Source organism: Canis lupus, chromosome 8, assembly GCF_048164855.1.
Source record: "Canis lupus baileyi chromosome 8, mCanLup2.hap1, whole genome shotgun sequence".
NCBI classification, from domain to species: Eukaryota; Metazoa; Chordata; class Mammalia; order Carnivora; family Canidae; genus Canis; species Canis lupus.
The window spans coordinates 5,883,867-5,898,967 of NC_132845.1; the positions used below are offsets into that span (position 1 = coordinate 5,883,867).

Genomic DNA, 15,101 nt, shown 5'->3' on the forward strand with positions numbered 1-15,101 from the left:
AGCGAGGGAGGGAGGGAGAGAAAGGGAGAGAGAGATTGAACAGAGAACATGAGGAGGGGAAGGAAGAGGCAGAGGCAGAGGAAGAAGCAGAGACCCCAGAGCAGGGAGCCTGACCTGGGCCCCATCCCAGGACCCAGGGGCTCTGACCTGAGCAAAGGCAGGGGCTTAACCCACTGAGACCCCAGGTGCCCCACAATATCACAAACCTTCTACAGGCACCTACCTCTATTCTCTGCACCCTCCTTCCCTTACTCTAGGTCACCAGGACTCTGCACTCTCCTTCCCTTTCCCTGGGTCACCAGGCCTCTGCGCCCTCCTTCCCTTTCTCTAGGTCACCAGGACTCTGCACCCTCCTTCCCTTACTCTAGGTCACCAGGACTCTGCACTCTCCTTCCCTTTCCCTAGGTCACCAGGCCTCTACGCCCTCCTTCCCTTTCTCTAGGTCACCAGGACTCTGCACTCTCCTTCCCTTTCCCTAGGTCACCAGGACTCTACACCCTCCTTCCCTTCCCCTAGGTCACCAGGACTCTGCGCCCTCCTTCCCTTACCCTAGGTCACCAGGCCTCTGCGCCCTCCTTCCCTTCCCCTAGGTCACCAGGCCTCTGCAACCTCCTTCCCTTACCCTGGGTCACCAGGCCTCTGCGCCCTACTTCCCTTTCCCTGGGTCACCAGGCCTCTGCGCCCTCCTTCCCTTTCCCTAGGTCACCAGGCCTCTGCAACCTCATTCCCTTACCCTGGGTCACCAGGCCTCTGAGCCCTACTTCCCTTTCCCTGGGTCACCAGGGCTCTGTGCCCTCCTTCCCTTTCTCTAGGTCACCAGACCTCTGCAACCTCCTTCCTTTTCTCTAGGTCACCAGGCCTCTGAGCCCTCCTATGCTTTCCCTAGGTCACCAGGCCTCTGCACCCTCCTTCCCATTCCCTAGGTCACCAGGCCTTTGCACCCTCCTTCCCTTACCTTGGATCACCAGGCTCCTTGCCCTTCTTCCTTTTCCTAGGTCACCAGGTTCCTCGCCCTCCTTCCCTTACCCTAAGTCACCAGGCTTCTATCTCCCCATTATTTCCCACTCCCCGGGGCGTCCCTGTTCTCAAGCACCCCAGGACCTACCTGCATCTCCACCGCCCTGCACTGCTCTAGCCCCCACCTTGGCTCCCAGAAATATCTGGGAGGTGGCTGACATTTCCAGCATCCCTGGCCCACTGCTTGCCCCCATCACCTTCCTTGGTTCCCCGTAGTGCCCCAGGATTGCCCCAACAGCCCCCCAGCAGTGCCCCCCACATCCCTCCAGCACTCCCCTTCTGGTCTGCAGTGGCTCCTTCCACCCAGGCCCTGGTCACTGAGTCAGTGCCCCCCCAGTCCCCCAGGGGTGCCCAGCAGTCCCCTCCCCTGGACGGCCCTCCGACGCTGCCCTCCCACCTCCAGTCTCTCCAGCCGTGGTCCAGAGCCCACACTGCCCCTGTGCGCTCCCAGCTCCCCACCGAGCAGAGCCAACCCGAGGGCCTCACAGCCCAGTCCTGCCCGAGCTCCAGCCTCAGTGGCTCCCCGCCCAGGGCACGTCCTTTCCTCTCTCACCTCGCCTGCCCCCCTCTTTCCAGCCCTTTCTCAGGCCTCCGGGCGATGCCTGGGCCTTCAGGCCCTGTGCACACAGCAGGACCTGGGCTCAGCCTCCCCATCTCAGCATCGCCTCCCTGCCCAGCTCAGTCTGCTTTTCCTCCCCTTGGAGCGTGTGATCACTTTCCACGGTAGAATTTTGCTTCGATTTTTGCTTTTTGGGGGGCGGGGAGGGGTCTCTGATTTTCTGTTTCTGTATCTCACAGCTACAGCCCGGATCTTCATGCTGGTACCTGGTAAGCCCACAATTAAGGACAGATGTTTGTCATATGCACAAATGCGTGAATATTAATGTAACATTAGTAAACAGCATGGGCAGGAGCCAAATGTCAGATAAATGTGACAATTTAGAGACAGCTGTTTCATCTGTTAATTATATTAATAAATTACATATCATATTATATAAAATATTATATATTGCACATGAACACTTGCCCAAGGTATCTGCTCCAAACTTTAAGAACCCATGAAGACTCTTAAGTAACAACATACTTACTACTTATGATGTGTCAGTTGCAGGAAAGTCTGGAAAACCAAACTTCAAGGATCAAAGCTAATACAGAAACTTGGTTCCCAACTGGTTAAATTTGAAATTCGGTATAAATTAATCTGCTGCACTATTTTTTTAGCACCAGTGGCCGAATTCCAACTAAGACTTTTATAAGCAAGCGCATCGAGGACCGTAACATAAACGATGATCCCACATAACTCATGCCCACGATATAAAACATAAAATGAATTCCTAAAATTAACAGATCATATATGTCATATTGGAACGCAGGACTTGCTCAATATAAGGGTAGCATAATAAAACATATTTTCAGCGGCACTACCCTTAGTGGCGGTTTACTGGCGATTCCACAGTTGTTCATAAACGTTTACTACACTCACAGGTCATTGGTTTTACCAGCCAAGTTTTCTGATTTACTGCTGTACGGCCAGGCCAAGAAGTGACATGCTTTTCCACGGAGATGAAAATGGTGTTGATGCTGGAAACTCTAAGTTCCATGGAGCAAGCCTAAAATAATTTATCGAGTTAGCTAGATATCCTACTAAAAATGCCATGTCAGACTTGGAAAAAAAAAAAAAAAAGTTGTTGATGCCTGGTTTATGAATCTATGCTGACCAACGCGGCCTAAAGTAGGAGGGACAGCAGATGTTTCGATGCCTCTTCCCTGAATTTTAGCATACGGCTCAGCTTCAGAGCCTTAAAAGAATAACAAATCTGAAATAATTCATGGCAGCAGAATTACTGATATTTAAACAGATGTCACTTTTTTTTTTTTTAGCAAATGGAAATTGAGGTACAGATGGTGAGAGCTGGTATGTTTTAGAGTAGCCATTATGGATTAAAAATCTACATTTGTTAAATTAAATATCACAAAATATATAACGATGTCCATATTTTTCCCTAACTGAAATGGAGCAGAGCTTACTTCATTCGGTCTCCTGGCTCCCCGCTACCCAGAGGGATGTAGGGTATTTCTCAGGGCACCTGGTTCCATTCCTTTTTGACTAAATCCAGGAGGAATGCCTGTGCTTCTGGGTTCAGAAACATGGTGAACATGTTTAGAAAATACCCAGAAAGAAAGAAAGAAAGAAAGAAAGAAAGAAAGAAAGAAAGAAAGAAAGAAAGAAGGAAGGAAGGAAGGAAGGAAGGAAGGAAGGAAGGAAGGAAGGAAAAGAAAGAAAGAAAGAGAAAGAAAGAAAGAAAGAAAGAAAGAAAGAAGAAAGAAAGAAAGAAAGAAAGAAAGAAAGAAAGAAAGAAAGAAAGAAAGAAAGAAAGAAAGAAAGAAAAAGAAAATATCCATCATAAGGAGAATGTAGCTACTTTACCTCCATGTCCAGAACCTTATGGAAGATAGCCTGAGCTAGGCACTCCCGGATGTATTTCTGGTGATCCCTCTTCATGATATTGAGTCTGTATTCTTTTTCAGAAAGCACTCTCCCACTTCTCGTGATCTGTCAGGAATAAATGAAACACACATGGAAACACAAGGCAGAAAATGGGTTGTTTGTCACCAAAAAGGGAGAGACAATGAGCAAGAGCGACAGAGGCGGTGTCTTCTAAGCCTAAGAGATTACACCACGATGGTTGGTCAACTTTCACGTTTAATGACTATTTCATAAGGAAGAAAATAATCGGTCTCTACACCCATCAGCGAGAAAACACCCCCAGGTGGTCCCCTTGACGTTTCAAACAAGGTTGTCATGAGAGTCACAACGTCTCCTTGACGGAACCCAGGTGTTCCTTTCTTTTCTTTTTCTGAACACATTTGGGAAGAGGAGGTGGGGAGCTTCCTTGGAACAGTGAACCACGGCCGTGATGGCAGGGCTGATGATCTCACGGGAAATAACATCGAAGGGCAAGACATGTAAGCTACGGAGAGGTTCTCCTCAGTTTAAGAATCATTGGTTTCGGGGATCCCTGGGTGGCGCAGTGGTTTGGCACCTGTCTTTGGCCCAGGGCGCAATCCTGGAGACCCAGGATCGAATCCCACGTCGGGCTCCCGGTGCATGGAGCCTGCTTCTCCCTCTGCCTATGTCTCTGCCTCTCTCTCTCCCTCTCCGTGTGACTATCATAAATAAATAAAAATTTTAAAAAAAATTTTTTATAAAAGAAAAATAATAATTGGCTTCATTACTTGATTTTCACACTGCTGTCTCTCCTTCCACTCTCCAACCCAGAATGTAATTTAATTTGTTGTGATTCAGATGTTTCTCAGATTACACAGTGCTGCGGGTATCAGACCTTCCAGATGGATTTCAGTTGGCCTCCCTGAAAATGCCAGGAATGGTAGTTTCTGTGTTTCTTTCTTTTTTTTTCTTTTTTTTCTTTAATTTACTTGTTTTTCCTTTCTTTTACTCCTTCTTCAGGGCATATTTGTTGTATTTTTTCTGTAGCTTCTGTAAACAGAGGGTGTTATCCTTTCTGGATTGTTCATCTCCTTCCTTTCCACTTAATTATGCCCTGCTCTTTCAGGTCTAATCCAAGCCCCCATATTTCTTAATTTTGAGAACTTGTTGTATAACACTATTGTGGCAACGTATCCCTTGTGTTGCAAGGGATTGGATACTGATGATCTTTTTTAAATCTTTTACATATCTTTTTTTTTTTTTCCAATGGAAGGAAAGGATATGGTTCCAGAAAGTGTTTCCAATCACAGATAACTCAGTTACAGTCTTTGGAATGTATTGTCCATGGGATATCCTGCCATTTGTTTCCAACTGAGAAAAAAATGTTGAGAACATCCCGTATTGTGGCCCCCTCGCCGGTTAACAGGTATCATTGTCCTCGCCCCTCTGGGAGATCTGGTCTCCCCAACTTAGTTCTTTTTTTTTTTTAAAGATTTTATTTATTTATTCATAAGAGACACACAGAGAAAGAGGCAGAGACACAGGCAGAGGGAGAAGCAGGCTCCACGCAGGGAGCCTGATGTGGGACTTGATCCCAGGTCTCCGGGATCACGCCCTGGGCTGAAGGCAGTGCTAAACCGCTGAGCCACCCGGGCTGCCCCCCAACTTAGTTCTTAAATTCAAGTTCTTAAGCTTGAACTTGCATCAGACTCAGAACACAAGTTGAAAAAGAGATTGGTGGGCCTCAACCCAGCAGCTTCTGACTCAGTAGCTCTGGGCTGGGGCTCTAAAATTTGCATTTTCTAACCAGTTCCCAAATGATGCTGAACGCTGCAGAGTCAGGGACTGTATCTGAACCACTGTTCTAGAGAAATCTTCCTTCTGTGAGTCGTCACGCACATAACCAACGTTCAAAAATGCTTGTTCATGATGTTGGTAAGTAAATACAAAGTCCTTCCCGTTTATGCACAAAGCTCGCAGATTGTTACCCAAAGAAATAATGTTAACAGTAACCACAAAAATTGCAATAAGCGTTGATAAACACATCTCTTATTGCCACCACAATCCTGAGGGCTGGGTGGCATTGTCTTCACTTAACAACTGAGGGAGCTGGAGCTGAGAAAGTGAAGTCCATGAATTGCTCAAGATTCTGTGACCTGTAAACATGGCAGAGCCAGGTTTCAGCCAGGTGTGTCTGAAAACCAAGCCCCAGAGGACAAAAAGCAAGCTCTCTGGAGATCCCCCAGCCAGAGGGCCCCCCACGTCAACAACCAACAACCCTTAGCAACGCAATGCATATCCTGTGGATGCCATGGCAACAACAGTTAAGGAAATCCACTGTGCTTTAAGAAGGTAAACAGCTAAAATCATTACTCACACTTTGTATAACCACACCCTTTTCTTTCAGTGGAAAACTATAGTCTTTTTTTAAAGGTTTTCACTTTAAATACATCTAGAGGCACGGAAATTCTGTGCAAATGATAGTTTTAGAGCTAAGGAAACACACTAATGTTATCAATAAACTATCCAGGAAATGAAACAGGCTTTTAAAATTCAAGGGGGAAATTCTGAACTGTTCATGTCTTCCACACCATATTCTGTGATTATTAAAAATAATATTTTTTTCCCGAAGACAGTGAAGTCTTCTCTCTACGCTTAAATCCCTAACAGTTCCTGGCTCATACGATGTGTTCAATGACTATGTGTTGAATAAATGAATGAATAAACAAACAAGTAAAATATGCTTTTGGGAGCTCCTACGGTGTTTTTCTCAATAATTTATAAGTAGCCTTAGCGGTCATTGTGACCTCTCTTCCTGTCTTTTGAGACACAGCTTCAGAAAGATAAATCAGAGCTCTGGCAAAGAAGTAATTTTTTTTTAAATGAGGGCGGTGGAGGGGGGGGATGTCGCTGATTAGCTCAAAAAGAAAAACCAGAGAAGGGAGAGAGGGCTAGAGGATTTAAGGAAACAAGAGGGCAGGTAGGAAATAAACCCAATCTTACCAGCCCCGATCTTAAGAGATGCCGTCTTATCCGTGTGTTGTTAAAATATCCAGTCAGGTGTTTATCGGTAAGACTATTATATGCTGCAAGTAATCTGGAAGAGAAAAGTGAAGCCATTAAGGTTTTATGAAGTGTCGCCTGATAGCCAGGGTGGCTCTAGACGTTCCCATCCCCAAACCACCGCTCAACCCAACCATTCACTCCTCGAGACACCCAGTCCTTCAGGTGCATGTTCAATAAACAGGTATCGAGCACTTATTGTTTTCCAGGTCTTGTGATAAGAACCGGGAGACAGTCCTGACGTGGTGTATTTTGCAGACAGGCATGGAAATCAGACACGAACAACTCGACTGGGGGTGAAAAATCCAACAAAGAAACATGCAAAACTCTTGGGGACACAGAGAAGGAGAGTACAAGCCCCGTGGTCAGGAAAGTCTTCAAAGAGGAAGCCTCGTGGAGAATGTGGAGCTCCTTCAGAGGACTCTTCAGCCTCCTGCTTCACCCTAAATCCTTACACCCACTGCCTCCACAAACTCTTTCGCGTCTTCAGGACACGACCACGGGCCCTCTACTGCCAAGGCCTCTCTCTGACCTGTTAGCTAGTGGATCTAAGACCCGAGATTCACAGTCATCTCGTCTCCCCGCAAACATTCCCCAGTGCCAACTGGGTGTGCTGTGTTCCCTTCCACTCCACCCCCTACAGCCTTCAGTCACATTACAGATCACACGAGACTGGAGGGCCAGGATCTTGGGTGACCCTCGGTATCCCTGTGCAATTATTCACTGTAGACCCAAATACTGCTGTGTTCAATAGGGGCACATGCAGTTTCACCTGGGACTTCCCCTTATAGGTATCAACTTCTAAGTTTAAGATCGCAGCTTTGAAGTCTTCACGTCCACATACATCCGTATCTCCAGACAATTTCATAAATTCCACATCCAGAACTCCCCATCTTCCCTCCCCTCCAAAAATTCATAGATTACTTTTGATTTTTAGGGTCTTTTAAGAGTCAAAAGAAACCAAATTGGTTCTTGGATGACAGGTTATCCCGTGGTAGGTGGTCCATCTGAGTCTATAGATCAAAGTTGGAAGCGTTTTTTTTTTTAAGTTTTAACTTGGCCTCTCCACTGAGGGTATTACCTTACAAAAGCATATGCACATGCATTTACATGTATATATACATGTAGGCACATGTGTTCATCCATATACATAAATGTGAGTGTATTTACATACCTATGTATATACATAGAGAGGGAGAGGGAGAGATGAAGACAGAGAGACAGACAGGGAGAGAGAAGGACGCAAAGAGGGAGGACACACAAGCCTAAACACGGCCCTAAAATAAGGCTGTCTCAAAAAAAAAAAAAAAAAAAAAAGAAATGTATATACCCTATTACTTGCAACAAAGATTTATACTCTGAAAAAAAAAAAACCACAAAGATTTATAGTCTGTACATATTACGAGCAGTTGATCCTTAACTTATTTGGAGCCCAGAGCAGGGACTCATATTATACAGTAAAGTAAATGTCATTAGTGACAATTTTACTTGGCTGCCTTAATTACACGGAGATAGTACTGGTGACCTTTTCCTGTCTCTTTTCTCCTTAACGCCCATCTTCGGAAAGTTATATGCTGTCAAATGGTAAGGAAAGTTTAATTCTGGCCACAAAAGACACTGAAAGCAGTTACAAAGCCCAGAAGCGAAGATGCCACAGGAGGGTTGCCGACACATGAACAACTGTAGAAACCATTATTTCTCTGGGTTTATGTAAAAAGACAACCCGAGGGCTTCAGCAATGCACATACGGAACCAGCCCCAGATAATGCTTTGAAACCATCTTTTAAATGAACTGTCTTGGTGTCCTATAGTTCATCAAAGGTTTCCTGTCTCCAAAAGGTCAACACTGTATCCCTTACCCTTTCTGAATCTCAGAATATCTTTTCAGCAACTCATTTCAGAAAGGTGAGCAGGTGTCTCTCGGTCCTAACAATCATGATTCCACAGTTCACAGATTCTTAAGATAAATCATTAGACAGGTATCATATATAGTCTTTTGTCTGTGTTTCAGGCTCAGGTTTAAAAAAAAAAAAAAAAAACCCAATAGTTTCGGAATAGCTGTGAGGGCTAAAACCCTGATTAAATGAAATAGGGTCAAAAAGTTAGGATAACGTAAACTTTAACTTCCCCACTGACTGAAAATAATGTCCCTCTTTCAATTCAGAATTTGGAACTTTTTCAATATTTAGGTGCAGAGAATAAGGCTTAGGCAGCTTTGGCACCGGCTCGTCCTAATTCTGCTCTCTCAGGCTCCTACTAAGCGGGTGTGTCCCTGACCCCCTCCCGTCTTACCGAAAGGTCCAGGGGAGTTGAAACCTTTGACCACGTCAGCTTTCTCACCTTTCCCCATTTAGGAAAGGCCGAAAGTCCCTGGTGGGGATGCCATTTGTGAAGCAACTCTTTCCATGGCCATCATACACAACCGGCCTTGGAGGAGAAGCTGAAAAATAATGACTAGGGGGGGTCCACCTGGGGTCAGTCATTTCTTGCTCAGCAAGTGCCTATTTTTTTTTGTTTTTTAGTTGAAACTTTAACAGGCTGATAATAAGAAATTGCACCGGAGTAAATGATACACAGATTCAGTAAAACAGTTATTATGGCCTGAGTGTTCGTCTCCCCCTAAAATCCGTGTGTTCACATCCTAACCCCTGGTGTGATGGCATTGGGGCGGGGGGTGGGGGGGTCGGGAGGCGATAGGGTTGGGGTAGAGCCCTCAGGAACAGATCCGGGCCCTTGGGAAAGGAAACCCAGAGAGCTCCCTCGGCCCTTTCACCGCTTTTCACTGCCCCCAACACACGCGCCCCTTTCCTGTCTTTCCTGCACGCAGCAGAGCCCTGGGCCCGAGGGCGTCCGCCCACCTGAGCGGGATGATTGTGTTGGCCACCGTGTTGCACCTGGAGCTCCCCACGCCCCCTGGGACTCACCGTCTGCTTCTCTGGTCAAAGCTGGACTTCGGCCCACTCTCATCCTGGCCCCTCCACCCTCCCCGGCTGCCGTCCAGAGGGCCACCGATTGCACTGGTCACAGCGATCACCAGGCCGCGGTGACCACAGCGCTCGAAGGCCATGACGCTCGCACCAAGTCCCAGCACCGAATGCCGAGACAGGCCTAACTCGGTGGCTTCTTTATCCGATGGACAAGACTGCTCACCTACCCCTGCTCTCTGGGTGGAGAACCACCCGCACTGTCTGGCTCAATGCACCGGGGAAGACGGTGCCCCAGGAAACAGGGCAACCCTGTCCCTAGATGGGCCCCGTTTCCCCCACTAAGATACACACATTCCCGCGGTGCGTAGGGATTAGAGGAGCAGGTTGTTGAGTTGCTGAGGGTGCTGCCTTCCCAGCTGCAGTCCTCAGCGCTCACCCCTCGAACCCCTGCCCTCCACCGTGTAGGATGTGTAAATGGGGCCCTGAGGAGCAAAGTCAGTGATTCCTATCCATCTCTCCACCTGCCCCAAAGAGAATGTACCCCATAAAAACCCCATCTGGAAAGACAAGCACTCTAATATTATTAATTCCAACATTTATTGCCACTGACTATTTTCAGGGCATTCCGTTAGATCCTGGGGATCTAGAGATGGTGTGGACACCGCACCCACGGAGTTCCCAATCTAGTGGGGGAAGTATGCGTGGATACACACAGTGTGCGTGCGCGTGTGTATGTGCGTGCGTGTGTGGGGTGGGGGGCATCCTTATTTCTTCCTGTGTCAGAGGCTGATTCCCTCACAAAGAAATAATGAGTGCTTAAGTGCCGCCAGGTCAGACAATGTGCCCTAAGCTGGGCAAGAACTATAGTATCCCCATCCCATTAGCAGATTACACAGCCCCTCCTCACGCAGAGTCTCATTTGATTTCTTTTAGGTCCAGGAATGAAAGCTATTATAGATCTTCCATCTTCCTAAAATGGAAAAGCTCTAAAACAAGATTATCACTTACTGTGAGTCAGTCATTGGAAAGCCTGATGTAGGTAACCCTTCTTGTGATCACAGGGATAGAAGAATTCCCTCTGGCCTTAGCACTCTTGAACCTAACCCCCCTCCCAGCACTGCCTGTTCCCACACTGTCCCCAGTGGGGTAGTGTCCCACTACCCTTGGTGGGAGAGACAGAGGGAGCGGTTAAGACCCCAGCTCCACTGCAATCCTGGCTTCACCGTTGCTGGCTCCATGCCTGGGAGCAAGTGACTTAACTGCCTCGAGTGTCCTCCGTTCCACAAAACACTAGAACATGAACACGACTCAGCCAAGTTCTTTGCCACTTTATAATAAAGGCAGCTTTTCCTCAAATTTCCAATAACATGTTTCTCATTTCTGTCTCGGACCTCATTGGAATGACCTTCACCAGCCACATTTCTAACCAACAATAATACGTGATTATTTATGTGTTCTCTAAGAAGGAAGCCCTCTCTCCAGCTCCCTTTTCTTTTTGAGCTCTCACCAGAATCACAAGAAAATCCCTTCACAAGAAAATATCTGCAAGCCATATGTCTGATATGGGGTTAATATCCAAAATATACAAGGAACTCATACAGCTCAATAGCAAACAATAATAATAATAACACTAATCTAATTAAAAATGAGCAGAAGACCTAAATAGACATTTTTTTCCAAAAATAAAATTATGCAAATGGCCAACAGGTATGTGAAGGGATATCCAACTGATCATCAGGGTAATAGAAATCAAAACCACAATGAGGTATCACCTCACCTGTGTTAGGATGGTTATTCTCAAAAAGAGGGGCCCCTTGTGCGCTCCTGGTGGTACGGTAAGTTGGTACAACCACTATGGAAACAGTATGGGGGTTTCTCAAAAAATTAAAAATAGAATTCCCGTAGGATCCAGCAATCCCACTTCTGGAAATATATCCAAAAGAAGTGAAGTTCATGATCTTGAAGAGTTATCTGCACCCCCATGTTCACTGCAACATTATTCATAATAGCCAAGCCCTGGAAGCCATCTGAGTGTCCATCAATGGATAAATGGATAAAGAAAATGTGGTGACTATACATACAATGGGATATTATTCAGCATTAAAAAAAGGGAAATCCTGCCATTTGCAATAACATGGACGGATCTTAGAGCATTCTACTAAGGTAATGAAATACGTCAGAGAAAGACAAATACCGTGCAATCTCACTTGTATGGAGATTTTTATTTAAATGAACTAACAGAAATACTGAGTGATGGTTGCCAGGAGAGAAATGAAGAGATGTTGGTGAGAGGGTACAAATTTCCAGTTACAAGATGAGTTAGTTCCTGGGGATCTAATGTACAGCACGGTGACTGCAGTTAACAATGTATTGTATACTTGGAGGTTGCCAAAAATTAGATCTTTAAAAAAGTAATTATGCGAGGTGATGAATGTGTTAAGGAGCCTTGTTGTGGCAATCATTTTGCAATAGACACATACATCAAATCATCATGTGGTCCACCTTAACCTTTCACGATGTTATATATCAATGACAGCTCAGCAAAGCTGGAAAAAAAAAAAAAAAAGCTTTTGCATCACACAACTTTTCCAGTCACCACCCCATCACCAGTTCCAAACCTGCTTCCACATTTTCAGGCATTTGTCACAGCAGCATTCCACTTCTTGGTGCCCATTCCTATCTTAGTCTGCGCAGGCTCTGTAAAACGGACTGGGTGGCTTAAACATAGGGAATTGCTTCTCACAGTTCTGGGCCTGGAAGTCTGAGGTCAACGTGCCAGCAGGTCAGGCCCTGGGCGAGGCCCTCTTCCTGGTGACAAACAGCCACCTTCCCGGTATTCTTACATGGCACAGAACAAGCTCCTTTTCGTCTCTTTTTTTCCGGGCACTGATTCCATCATGAGGGCTTCATCCCCAATCCCGTCTCTCCCTAAAGCACCAGCTCCAAATATCATCTCACTGGGGATTGTGGTCTCAGCGTATGAATTTGGGGAGGCCACGAGCATGTAGTCTCTGACAGAAGGCATAATTGTCCTCATTTTGTGAATGAGAAAAAGCCTTAGTTTAAGTCACTAAAGATCACCTAACCTAAAACTGGTTCCTGATAAGATGTGCCAAATCACAGTGAAACACCGCTCACCCAGGCTTGCAAAGGTGGGGACCAAGATGACAGAAAGATAACCGTGAAGTATTCACAGAAAAGTGTAATTCCATAAAACCTCCAGCACAGAAACAGAAAACTTTTAAAGGAAAATTCTTAGGGACAAAATTAACAAATATATAACTTTCATTTGTAATTAGCCATATCCTTAGCATAAAAAAAATTCTGAAATCTTTAAATTATCTTATTCTCCGATATAGATTTCTGCAACCCGCTACGTGATACAGAGTTCCCTAGCAAACTTGTTCAGAAAGAATATAAAGAATAATTTTGACCCCACCAGTTTTATTTAGATCACATTGTGACTTTGCCTATCTGAATTAATGAAGCTTGTACTCGTTTACTATTGCTGCTGTACCAAAGGGCCACACATTAGCAGCTTAAACAACACAGATTTGTTATCTTATGCTTCTGGAGGTCAGAAGTTCACAGTGGGTCTCATTAGACTAACTTCAAAGTGTCATCAGGGCTGTACTCCTTCTGGAGACTCTAAGAAAAGATCTTTTCCACATTCTAGAGGCTCTTCTCATTTTCTTTTAAGGTCAGCTGATTGGCAACCTTAATTCCATGTGCAAACTTAATTTCCCCTTGCTATTAAAATTAACTCATTCACATGTTTTGAAGACTGAGACCTAGATGGACTTCTTTGAGGGGTCATCATTCTGCCCATCACGAGGCTCTTCCTATATGCCAGATGCCAGGGAGCAGAGACACTGGGTGCTGAATGTCATGGCAATAATATATATTGTCCAATGACCATGATCAATCATGCCAGTGATCCTCACTTTCAAAAAGGACACTTCCCAGATGGAGGGAGGCAGTTCTTGGCACCACACCAGGATGTACAAAATAAATTGGATCTGCCAAATGTGAGCACTAAGACAAAAGAACAAGAGGTCCAGGAAGGCACCAATATTCAAACAATAGATTTTTCTCATAAGGATAACCATAGAGAGAAAACTTCTTTAGGTAAATACAACATGTAAAAAGACCGATTAGCCCATTGGATATAAATGGACTCATGTCAAACATCAATTAATGTCACTTAACGTATTTCATTAAATGCAAATAATGATTACATGAAACACTAAGAAAGAGGAAAATTTTGCCAATTGCACTCTAGCAAGCCACAGGTGTGGGCACAAATTATTTCGGCAATGTTAAAATGTGAAAAAAAGAATCATCTTCATATTGATGTAATAGGTTACTATGCATGCTTAATTACCACACATATGTAGTTAAATCTGGGGAAGCGGAGAAAGAGGATATACACAAGAATATGGCAGGGTCCCCATCATTAAAACCCTCAACATGAGGTTAGAGAGAAGGATTTTACACATAAGACAATTAGAAAGCATATAAAACTATATTTTAAAAGTAATAACTGTGGAGTGCTGGAGTTGACTCATACTGGCCCTAATGAGATAAGTGTTGAAATTTTCAGGAGTTTTTTTTTTTTTTTTCATTTTTTTTTTCAGGAGTTTTGCAAGCCATTGATAGCTGGAAATTGGCCATCATGGGAATATTTACACTATAAAAATTAACAAATACTATAAATCAGGGCTCTTTTTCTTTCTGAAAAGCCAGTTTACCAGCACACCACTAACTAAATTTCAAAAGTAAGTGGCAAGATATATCACAGGAGCTATCAAATAAAATGATTGGTTGTAGGAGTCAACATATAGAAGTATGCCTTACACAGTTTCATCCAGAAATTCATCTTCCATATGCAGTATTTGACCAAAGGGGCTCATATACCCGTTCGACCATTTCCTATCCTCAACAAAAAGAACATGAGGACCCTAGCAAACACATTGACATTTTCGGCAGCATTTCAATCAAGAGATTTTATGCAAGATATCTCTTTACATTGCCACAAATGGAAAGGTTCAACTCACCTACCAATCTGGAAAAACTGATTACATCATTTTATGCTCAACAAAATCAAATGAGACTTAGGTGAATGAGCACAGTTTTATTACTAAAGATGAAGAGCCTAATCGAGAGGTGCTTTGCATTTCAGAGGTCACTAAATCTGTAATTTGCAGAGTTTGATAGTGTTCAAGGAGAGCCCACATCAAGCCTCCAGTGCCACGGCAGGCTTCTAGCAATGACAACCAGATAAAATGTTTCTGCAACTCACTTATCAAGTCCTTGCATTGGGAAAGCAAGTTAAATACATAGTGTGGTATCGATATTGTGGTTTGACTGCCATTGTGTCAACAATTCACAAGCAATGGAGCTCCACCTCCTGACCCAAATGCCTTTCCCCCTGCCCATCAACAGGATCTGTAAAAATCCACAGAACTTCAGCTCTATGAGGAAACTCATCACACTCAAGCCAAACCAACCAAGACTAAGATTTTGAATCTCAGCAAGATTCATAGCAAAGAGGTCAATACAATCTAAACGGGAACAACTTCCCCAAATAAAATAACTGAAAGTTTAAAAATAAATTAATTAATTAATTAAAAACCTGAAAGCAG

The 15,101-nt window shown here is 44.6% G+C and overlaps 1 protein-coding gene across 1 annotated transcript in view; it reads right to left on the reverse strand.

Annotated features, from left to right (window-relative positions):
* The window catches only part of ERICH3 (glutamate rich 3), a 97,878-nt gene that overhangs the window by 67,898 nt on the left and 14,879 nt on the right, over nucleotides 1–15,101 (reverse strand). The window contains exons 2-3 of the mRNA XM_072834011.1: nucleotides 6,470–6,563; nucleotides 3,446–3,571 (exon numbers count right to left, since the gene is read on the reverse strand). Coding sequence (XP_072690112.1) covers nucleotides 3,446–3,571; nucleotides 6,470–6,563 — 220 coding nt within the window. The remainder of the gene's footprint in view (nucleotides 1–3,445; nucleotides 3,572–6,469; nucleotides 6,564–15,101) is intronic.